The 11,616-nt window shown below is 43.9% G+C and overlaps 2 protein-coding genes across 2 annotated transcripts in view; one reads left to right on the top strand and one right to left on the bottom strand.

Annotated features, from left to right (window-relative positions):
- The window catches only part of T265_11141 (hypothetical protein), a gene marked incomplete at both ends in the record, with an annotated part of 4,212 nt that extends 3,092 nt beyond the window's left edge, over window positions 1–1,120 (bottom strand). Inside the window, one exon of the mRNA XM_009177720.1 lies at window positions 990–1,120. Coding sequence (XP_009175984.1) covers window positions 990–1,120 — 131 coding nt within the window. The remainder of the gene's footprint in view (window positions 1–989) is intronic.
- Window positions 1–1,155, top strand: part of T265_15359 (hypothetical protein) — a gene marked incomplete at both ends in the record, with an annotated part of 27,535 nt that extends 26,380 nt beyond the window's left edge. Inside the window, one exon of the mRNA XM_009177719.1 lies at window positions 964–1,155. Within this exon, the coding sequence (XP_009175983.1) occupies window positions 964–1,155 (192 nt within the window). The remainder of the gene's footprint in view (window positions 1–963) is intronic.
- Between the last annotated feature and the right edge of the window lie 10,461 nt (window positions 1,156–11,616).

Below are 11,616 nucleotides of genomic sequence, written 5' to 3'. Positions count from 1 at the left end.
TGGGCTGTCGAAGAGTTTTCATCAACCTTGTGAGTAGTTTCCTTTATGAAAATGTCGGTTATCTCTTTCAAAATCACAGTCCATGTCATCGGCAAGGACGTTGGTTCTGCTTGTGGACGGAAAAAGCACTGGGAGCAGTCATCAAAGTCTCTTTGCCGTTCAGACAGAAACGAGTTCATTTAAAAGGCAACGGCTCATCCCTCTAGTTGAGAGGGATAAAAATCATTGTTCACACAAACCCAACAGTTGCATGCAACAGATCCAGCGGCTATGCCGGAGTTCGAGCCGCTGATACCGTCGATTTCAATTAACCGTCAGTCGACATTGAACTATTGCGATTATCTTGTTGGTCTGTCTGCGGTATATTCAAGAGCATGATGATTTTTGTCAATACAAGATTTTTCAGCAAACTTTAGTTTCGCGGACCCATTTTGTTACGTCCCCTCACGGAATATCTCCCTTCGATTTAGACAGGTACAGTTGACGTGCACGCGCTGGATAGCCCAATAAAGACCCACTTTCTTCAAACACGTCAGACACGTTTCACAGGTTCTCATTCTTATTGTGTATTGTGATGGGGTGGCACGTTCGGCATACTGTAACGAGGACATTCAATGCAGCTAAAACTATTTGCCAGGCTTGATGAAGGCAAAACCAAAGCGAATGATCACACGTTTTTCCTCATTCAGGAGATGATCTTGAAGAAGGATCATCACCTGGGAAGAAGGCGAAGCGCCAGAGGGCTGTCAAATTGTTTTCAGCAACCTGATGATCAGTTTGTTTTGTCAAGAACATACACTGCGATCACGTGAATTGAATTCAGTTATTCGCTGCGTATTTTTACCAGTCATGGAAACGTTTTCAGAGAAAGGGACATTGATGCTGCCAGTCATATGATAGTGTCACTGAAAAACTATCCATGTACACTTCGAGGGGAAAAATATGGACTTGTACTTTTGACAGGCTGACACATATGGAATAATGCTTACCGAAGCTGCCACTTTCCAGTGTCCAGGCTCTTCTTCCACAAGTTTCCCGTCAGTGTACCGAGTGGATGCTCGCGAGCCTTGTTTGCCAAATACAACAGTTGGTGCTCGTTTGCTCGAATTGATTTTTGCATACTTTCCAGACCCGGGGCAAACAGAAGCTACATGCTGAGGGTTAACTGTGGATTGGGATTCTCCGTTGTTTGTAATTCAGTTGTAGCCAGCCTGAGTAGAGGTGAATAGATATTCGTGTAAAGAGGAAAGTCCTTCGCCGAGGGGCTGTTTATTAACAAACACCAATTAAACAGTTACAAACTATTGGGTAGGAAAATGAGCATCTCATTTGCACCTCATTTTCAAAAACTGAACATCCTCACGCTTCTTATTGAACTTTTTTGGGTATCACGCGATCGGAAACGAGCGTTGCAAAGTAGCTTCACACGTTCCGTGATGAACCCCACCTTCCATTAGACGTAGTTACGAGAAAACCATATACTACTCGCATGCCTCATCAGTAGTATCCGCAATTACATTGGTATCTTGTTGTTTAGTTCAACTCGAATGAAAATTAAGCGGGCAGTTCTTCCAATAAACACTGGGACTCAATAAAATGCAACTGTCAGCTCCGGTAGATCCAGTCTACTAGTGGACCCCAGATTCAAGAGAAAGATCATCCAGACGGCCCTAAAAATGAACTGAACACAGGTTTCTAGAAACCCGAGCCGAAAACGCTGCTTTATTATATCCTACTTTGACTACATGCACACTGGTTTCGGCGACATCCGTACGCAACGACCAGCTGTAAATATAGTAGATGCGTCTTAGGTTAACATCGCGGAGAGGACAAATCCTTCAGTCACGTGGGAGTTTCATTCACACAAAAGACCTGAAACGTCTGGACACAGCTCAAATTGGATCTCAAGACCGAAGATCAGAACAAAAAACTGGATAAAAAATGTGATATACCGACTCAACTGTAGGACGCTCTACACTGCACAAATGAGAAGGAAATTATGTACGCGAATAAAAAAACACAACGTGACCATCTGGGGATATAGCTCTTTAACCTTCAAATTCATCCATTTAAATCAAGAAGGCCATAAATTCAGTCTGGAAACGCGAAACCCTTGGCATGCGGAGACACGATCCACGGAAGGGAAGCATCGTAGTCCGTGGCGGATTTGGGCTAGCAGCACGTATAACACTGATGTTACCGATGATGTCACCTCAATTGATGATGAAGCCTGTGCACTCAGATTGCCCAGCTCTCAGCGAACAAACCAAAGACCAACTGCGTCACCTGAGCTACCAACATTCGCCCCAATAGGCCATTCATTGCGTGTTCGCCATTGGTGGTTGCTTTGCCGCTCTTACAGGTTCAGAAGTGTGTCATCATTTAAGTTGCTTAATCAAGTCTGTCAAAAGGGCAGAAGGGAAAGTTTCACTTATGAGAATCTGGTGCCTTTCAAGGCACATTGATTTACTTGACCAAACAAGAGGCTAATGAGGAATCTGGTTTAATACGGAATAATGCAATTGTTACAGTCGTTCAGCTGTAACATTTTTCCGGTGCCCACCGATGGTCACTATGCGGAAGCACGATGGATGGATGGATGGATGGTTGGATGGATGGATGGATGGATGGATGGTTGGATGGATGGATGGATGGATGGATGGTTGGATGGATGGATGGATGGATGGATGGTTGGATGGATGGATGGATGGATGGATGGTTGGATGGATGGATGGATGGATGGATGGTTGGATGGATGGATGGATGGATGGATGGTTGGATGGATGGATGGATGGATGGATGGTTGGATGGATGGATGGATGGATGGATGGTTGGATGGATGGATGGATGGATGGATGGTTGGATGGATGGATGGATGGATGGATGGTTGGATGGATGGATGGATGGATGGATGGTTGGATGGATGGATGGATGGATGGATGGTTGGATGGATGGATGGATGGATGGATGGTTGGATGGATGGATGGATGGATGGATGGTTGGATGGATGGATGGATGGATGGATGGTTGGATGGATGGATGGATGGATGGATGGTTGGATGGATGGATGGATGGATGGATGGTTGGATGGATGGATGGATGGATGGATGGTTGGATGGATGGATGGATGGATGGATGGTTGGATGGATGGATGGATGGATGGATGGTTGGATGGATGGATGGATGGATGGATGGTTGGATGGATGGATGGATGGATGGATGGTTGGATGGATGGATGGATGGATGGATGGTTGGATGGATGGATGGATGGATGGATGGTTGGATGGATGGATGGATGGATGGATGGTTGGATGGATGGATGGATGGATGGATGGTTGGATGGATGGATGGATGGATGGATGGATAGATGGATAAATTTAAGGGTGGACAGCAGTGTTCATACGTCAGCCCAGCGAAAACTTTTTCAACCAAAATTCACATCCAGTCCGTGTTGAGCACCAAACCATGCAGCCAGTATCTTCTAGACCGAAATTCCTATCGACCGAAACGAAACCTGTCTATATCTTACTGTCTCTCACAGATGAACCTGGGCAATATCACGGAGATTTCGAACAGGTATCGAAGTGACCTATACAGCAACAAACTGACAGGTAACCTTGCAGTAGAACAAGAGACTGGATAGCAATTCTGCGCCATTTGTGATCAACGTTGTGTACACTGATTCGAATGTTCATACCTCAAACCATTAATGTTCATAAGAAAGGCGATTTTCTGACTTTTGTGCAAGTTTACACAAAAATACTTCGTAGGAACACTCAGGATCAACTGACCTACAACAATTGCAAGTCAAATCAGACCACCGATTGTGTAATAGTGGACAGTGACCTCCGTTCTTTGACTTTTGAGTAGTGATTAGTAGTAAACTTACTGTCAAACAGAAACATTGACTCTCTCTACTTTCGGTTACCTTCCACCTTTCCTTTCTCCCTCAAAAAAACGTTAGCGGGGGACGTTCTGAGAAGCAATGTAGCCAGCGAGAAGTGTATCCTACATACAGACTTGCATAAGCGGTTACTGTGCATAGTATTTATAGTTGTGGATTGTAGTCTCAAGAAACTTGCAACCGAAGGTGGTTTTCTGTTTAGTAGGAAAACGCTGTGTTTTAAGAGAATAACTTATGATTATTATTGCTCGGTTGAAAACCAACACAGATATTCCACACCAAATGGGGAAGCACTTGACTCGAGTTTCGTTCTCACAATAGCTGACCAGTAGTGCATATCTTTGGTTGTAATGGGGTCTGAACTCCGGACATCTGAGATGCGAGACGAGTGTGCTACGAGCACTCTATCAGCACAGAATAGACGCATCCAAATCATCACGTCTGAGAAGACGATGGTGGTCACACTTGAGGGATGTGGCGCATTGAACGACGATCCAGTTATTATCCTGGTTGTGTCGATCCATTGAAACGCCTTTCAGGTAGGGCCACTGACGCTTTTGACTTGGAGACCCATATTCGTGTTTACTGACAGAAGTTCAGGGTTCAGTTGGCTGGAAAAATTGTTTCTCCAAGCAAAAGTTATCTTAAGACAGCGATGAAATGATTTCTTGGAGAAGGATGTGACAGCTTCTTGGATGTCCTGCGAAGATTGTAATTCCACGTGGTTAAGGCTCCAGCTTATTTGACCAGAAGGCCCGTAGTTCGAGCCCAAACACGGCATTTTGACTGATTCAGAATGGGCAGCCTGGCAGTATCTTAGCCCTCACTCTTCTTTCGCTTAACACGTCTGCTATGCACCAAAAGGGTGTCACATCTAAACTATTGCAATTTATTTCCAAGTGCATTGGGGAGTTTCTCGGAGGTATTTAAATCCAGAACAAGTTATTTACTGCTCAATACTTGGAAGATGATGTTCTAGGATCCTTTCTTTGCAGATTATTAATCCTAAATGATGCTTACCATAGAGGAAGGGAGCAATTTCCCTTTTGGTTCTCCTCGCAGGTCGCTTAGAATGGGATTGCTTCAATGGCAATTATGGTACCCAGTGAAAAAAGTCCTCGATTGTGCGTTCGAAGTCAGAATTTGTCATTCTCAGTGATCTTTCAATATCCATGTTGTAAACAAACACACAGATATATTCACAGCATCCGACGCAATTTAATATCCCGGTGTTTCGATCATCCATCACAGGAGATGGGTCATTAGCAGTTGTCACCCATCCGCGCACTGTCTCGCTATTCCTTAACTTTGGTCACTGGTCTTTGCCAACTCTTGTCTTCAAAGTGATGTGAAGGCTCCCACAGAATCGTTTCAAGATTGTCAGACACCGTAGACGTGCTCGATATTCGGTTAGGCCGGCCAGCCTCGTGTTACCAGACAAATCAAATGGATATGTTTGTCCCATGTTGGCCGACAAGGTAACACTCTGAATTGAACAGCCTAACTGTACTGGCCGGTGAAGAGCACGACAAACGCGAATTTCACCAAGGGAGCTTTTCGTTCCCCTATGAGGCTGATGTAGTTCCTGATTTGCAAAAATTCTGCTTTCCGGTGCTCAATCACACCGTATTCAGACAAAGAAAAGGATCCAGATGAAGGGGTGAGGCCATGGTTGTTGGCTTGTTCGCTGGTTGGCACAACCACTAACCCACCGCTAGGAACTACTACGCACTGATGATGTCACCTCAGTTGGTGATGAAACGTTTGCAATCATTCTACCCTGCACAGCGAACAAGCCAACGACCATTTACGCGACCTGAGCTACCGACAGTTTCCTCTATAGGTGAGGCCATCATTGAGTGAAGGGTCAAGAATGAATAATTGCGTTCTAACTTTTCGGTGTGAACCACAACCAGAAGCATTTTACGCTTTCGGAAAGGTTTACATCGAGTAACAATATTAGAGGGGTGGGTCTCGTACGGAGGTTTGTGTTCTGGGGAAAGAGAACTGTGGTCTCTTCTATCCAGAAATAATACTTTGCCCCGGTAACCTAACGGACGATGATTTTCACTGTTGTTCTGAACAAGAGAAATTTTCCGGTAACTAAGATTCACGAGCGGCATTCCGCGCGGTTTCCTTTCACGAAGCAGACAGCCGTTAATATCGCAGTAACAGATTGAGTACTTCAGGGTTCTGCTTCAAAACTACGAATGGGGCACGTTGGTCACTTATAGGAAGGTGATATTTAGAGCTACCTAACAGAACACCTTAGATGCAGATGTGAGGATTCGAGAGTTTTTGAACACAGGAAAATCGGATTATGTTGTATCGGGATCGATTTGCATACATTGTGTTCTCAGAAGAGACTGCAGGACTGTCGGTCGATTAGACTTAAAGGTGACCAAATGTAAAATTTAAGAGACCATAAGTAGTCGGGTCAGAGAAGGAAAATAGACTACATGCCTTGGTTCTGAGCAGTCCTCAGTCGATGAACATGTCAACAACGAGTCAGGTGACAGGAATCATATGACTGAAGATCAGTTGATGCTAGATTTTGTTTAAATGCGACTTATGCAGCTGGTCAGTCACCCTTGGACGGAACATGTAGTCTTTAACTATTAATCCGAACATCGTAGATCCCCACTCTTCTTGGAGATTCGTCGGGTGCACACTACTGATGATCCCAACAGTAGTGAGAAGACCTCTTAGTGACTCCCAGCTATTCAGCACAGGCTGACTGCATTTGTACTGAAATAAATTTAAACGAAGATGTCAAATCATTCTCAAATTCTAAAGTTAGAAAGGAGGAACACATGTTGCAAATCGCATAAGCACTATATCCGGGAATTCGCCGCTCGGGAGCCAGTGAGATTTCCCCACACTAGTGCTCGGACAACCGTAGAAGAACCATATGGTACTTGGCAGTTGTTTTGACCACCAAGGTTGGCAAGTGAATTGGCTCCGGTCGAGTGGACATCATCCTCATTCGCGGTTGGCTGAGCCAGCCACTAAGCCGAAGGTTACAAGTTCAAATCCCCCAGATATTTGTTAGATATAGGCCGCCGGCAAGGGTTAAACAGTTGACAGGGCTTTTTGGCTTTTCGTTGCAGAATGTAGTCATAGTGAAGTTCAGTTTGTCGAATACGTTGTGACCGGGTTAAGTCGAGGTTTCACCAATGGAAACCAACTTTGACAGTAATGAAGTGCATGGTCTCAATTGACAATTTATAGTTGTTACGATCTTGATCGACGTTTTATTTTCTTCTAAAACTTGCGAGTTATAATTTCCTAAACACACAAACTACTGGAAGGCTGTAAGCTTTTCGCCATTTTTTCGTGAAAGTGAACATCTTTCTTCGTGCGTGACAAATAGGATGGGGAAAGTTTGATCTCTCCAAAGACTAAATCAGTATGTGACATATGGAAGAAGCTATGGAAACGGTGTATGGCATTGTTGAGGGAATTGTCAGGAGATAAACCCATCTTTTAGAGCTTGTGTGTGTGGTAAGCTGAGAAGTGCGATCGATTCCAGGCCTCTAGACGTTGCTGTGCAAGGGGTCCATTCATATGCTCTCTGTCAGGATAGGGAAACTACGGTAGGATGTGAACTATGATAGCTGACTAGAGGATCTGTCGCAATGGATACCAAGAGTTAAAATACAAGCCTGTGCTTTATTTGACGTGAAAAGGAGGCAAAGGGCCATTCCCAGTAATCTCTTCCTATTAGAATTTGACCGGCCTCGATGTGGCTACCTATTTCTGACGTTTTTCAAAACAGTACCTTCTCATGCCAAGGAGATTTGACGGAGACATGTTTTCACGGCACACCGGACTCCATTACAGATAAGCTCACCGGTGGTCAGACCAAATAACAAGTCAACACAACGCCTCCTGCTCACCATCATGTGACACGCTAGTCTGTCAGTTCCACTTTTGAGCTGTTTTTGCCTCGTATCTTTCTTGGTGAGTATCAACAGCCACATAATCCCACTCATACTTACCAAGATTTTTGTTTTTAAGGCTTGGAATTTCACGTGTTTGTCCAGGCAAACACGATTCCATTCAAATGGCTTTACTCTAGTGTTTTTCTGAAATGTTTATTGATTGAAGTAGCGAAACATGTGTGTCGGTCGTCAGGACCAAGTACAGTTCAATCCGAACAGACTTTGTTGTACATTAGTGAGTGAAATGCGCAGTGTCAACAGTTACGTGCGGAGAAACACTTATGATAAAAGTGGATCGAATGACCGGATAAGACTTTCCGTGTTTACCAGGGGTCGAATTGGGACTGTTCAAAAATATGCCATGAAAGCTGTAAATTTAAATGTCACATAGTGGATAAGAGCAGAGAGAATCGACGAAAAATAACTGGCCTCCATGGTATTTGCAGACGTGACCTCATTCGTCCTGTTAGAAGAGGTAACTGAGTTTGACTTGAGTAAAACAGGGGAATGGTGGATTATTCGATCGAATAAAAATGGTCACAGAAGGAAGTGGCTGCCTCCGAAACGTTCCACACCGCCTTACACTATCAACAGGTTCTAAGTAGACAAGTAATTCATAAGACGCATAAACCTTCCAACTGAGAAATCGTCACTCGAAGAATCAGCCAATACGTGCTACACGATGAAGGATGAGCAGCACTATATCCCGTCCAAGTGCTGATTAGCCGCTCTTAAAATGTGGGCTGTGAGTTCGAATCCCTCCAGAGGTTTACGTGACGATTCACAGCAACAATGGAGCATTGCAGAGCTTCCCGGCGTTTTGACATAGACTAGTTTTACTTACAGGAAGAAAAATTAAGTGAAAATTTTAAAATCTCGTCATATTATCAACGATCTAGGGGATTTACTGGTCGTATAAAGGTAACACACTACTCACAACGTTGCTCAAACCTCTTCGACATCGTAAACGAGTGATTCAGCTGGGATTCGTGAACGTCTCTCATGAAAACGATAGTGGTATGCGAATGGGTGTATTTCTCAAGTATAAACCTTATTCATTTAGCCGACACTTAAGGTGTCTGGAAAAGAATCCGTCTGAAATCGGCTAATGTGCTAAGGCCTCTAGGTATGACAGCTCAATTGCTAAAATCTTCACACTTAACAAAGAGAGGCTCTCTAATAAATCTTCTCGCTTTATCCTTAGTAAGCTGAAGAAATCTGGCGGAGAACTAAAACAATGCTACGACGCTGTACCTACCCGAGGGGTGTGGAAGGCAGGCAGTATCACAGTATCAGTCCACTTTGTAGCGAAGCTGACTCGGGTACTTAGAACAAAGCCTTTGAAGTGGGACGTGTAAGTAGAATGATTTTCCGAGAAAGTCGAATACAACATAAAAGTCGTCAGAACAACCGGCCGCTACATGGCCTCTCTGTTAATCTCAGACTAGTGGAGAAGAAAGTCTTCTTAGGAAGTTTGTTTGTTTACACATTTATGCCTGACTCTTTCAATCCGGAGTGAAGGAGAAATCCCAAGCTCGTGCAGTTCCAGCCGGAGATTTCGATGTCGACATACCAAATTTTTATGGAACGGTTCAGAATTCGAGAGGGCATTTAAACCGTTCAGTATTGTCTGGGGGAGCACTTGTATTCGTTTCGGATGATTACCACATGCCTTAGAGACCCACAAGTCTCCTTTTTTGTTGACGACTGTTCAAGTGGAGCTTTCTGGAACGGAGACGCACCATCCAGGGAAAGGATAAATGGTGCTTTGAACTAATAAGCGTAAAAGGCCAAACTCGAACTTGGGAGATTTCAGAAATGTGCTTGGACTACTGCAAAGGAAACCTTTGTCCTGGATGGAGGGCACGGCGTCTTGAAGTCAGAAGGTGTCCCCATACTAGCTCATACAGAAACCGTTCATACAAACCTGCTAACACCAACATACTTCTGAAGCTGTTCAGTAGTATATGAAAGTGCCCAAACAGATCGAATTTTACTTGCTGGTTATTAGAGCCCCTACATTATGTGAGTGACAGGGAACCGATGAATAAATGCAGAACACTTTTTCGTATTCTTGGCAAGGGTGTACTCCTGAAGTATCTCTCCCACCTATTCGTTCCTTACAAGTAGAGTAGCTCGTCCAACGCAACCGCTAGTGTGTGCAACTGTAAGTGGCCTTACAGGAAGGCGTGCCGTCACGATGGAGCACCGGGTAGTAGACGAATAACTGGTGTATCAATGCATATTGCCATGCCAACGTTCATTCCGTCATCATGTCGGCTGGGTCGGATACTAGTTCTAAGTAGGGCATCCTGAATTTCCTCAGTCGTATCTTATCTCTCTGGATGAACATCTTATTCACAGTTCTGCATGCGGCAGTTCACCATACAAACGGCTTACGTTATCAAAGTCATGGAGAGGGTTGATTCAGCTACTGTAAACAGGCAAATCAGCACAGTATATCACCCAACCTTGAAAATATTGTGGTCAGGGCCTCGATCCATTTCAGCATTGTTTGCTTCAAGCTATTCTTCAAGCTATTTCTTCAAGCTATTCAAAGAATGGCGCATATTGCCATGCCAACGTTCATTCCGTCATCATGTCGGCTGGGTCGGATACTAGTTCTAAGTAGGGCATCCTGAATTTCCTCAGTCGTATCTTATCTCTCTGGATGAACATCTTATTCACAGTTCTGCATGCGGCAGTTCACCATACAAACGGCTTACGTTATCAAAGTCATGGAGAGGGTTGATTCAGCTACTGTAAACAGGCAAATCAGCACAGTATATCACCCAACCTTGAAAATATTGTGGTCAGGGCCTCGATCCATTTCAGCATTGTTTGCTTCAAGCTATTCTTCAAGCTATTTCTTCAAGCTATTCAAAGAATGGCTTGTGTTTAGAATGACAAACGATGATGAATTATTTTGGAAGTTTGCTCATAAAAGCTCCGTCATCTTTCGATGAGATATCGTTAGTTTGCAGCTGAGAGTGGGTAAATCCTCTCTTCATTCGTACAACTGTGGTTTCTACAGAACACATTTTGTCTCTAACGTGTTTGACCGTTTGAAAGTCATCTTACTTGGGGCGCGTTTGCGATCTGTGCTGTCTTGAATTTGATTGGTTCATAAGATACTATTCCTTTCCAAGAAATACACTCATTTGCAAATCAATTCGGTTTTCACGAGAGACTCAACTGAATCTCTCGTTTATGTTATTCTACAACTAAATGTGCTGCACACAGGCCGCCTCATGATTCGGTTGGCACGATATTCGAGATATTGTAGCATATTTTCATAAAGGAAACTGCTCACAAGTTTGCTGAAAACTCTTCGACAGTCCACCACCGGTTTTTCCACCTTCCAATTCGAGCTCATCAGGTAGACGCAGTCCCCGAGTTTCCGTCAACCTTATGTTCTGCTTGAACCCAAATCGGACTGTTTTCGAGAAATACACCAAATTTTGCTTAAAACTCTTCGGTAGCCCATGACCGGTTTTCCTTTTCTCTGAACTTATCAGGTAGGTGCAGTTACTGAGCTTCTGTCAATCTTGTGTCTCTAAATTGAACGAAATTCGTGAAGTACATGCTAACGTCAAAAACGAGGGATTCAGTGTGATTCATCTGTAAATTTCGATCATGCTAGGTTGTGTGATATCATTCTACGGAGCATTTTACGTGGCTGACACTTGGGATTTCGAAGAGTTATGGGTCAAACATATTTTTTGAAAATCACAATAACGCTTGATGACCTAAGTCGCGTGCATTTGC

The sequence above is a fragment of the Opisthorchis viverrini genome (assembly GCF_000715545.1).
Source record: "Opisthorchis viverrini unplaced genomic scaffold opera_v5_450, whole genome shotgun sequence".
Taxonomy (NCBI): Eukaryota; Metazoa; Platyhelminthes; class Trematoda; order Opisthorchiida; family Opisthorchiidae; genus Opisthorchis; species Opisthorchis viverrini.
The sequence above is the reverse complement of the archived record's forward strand: the minus strand, read 5'-3'. Positions and strand labels throughout refer to the sequence as shown.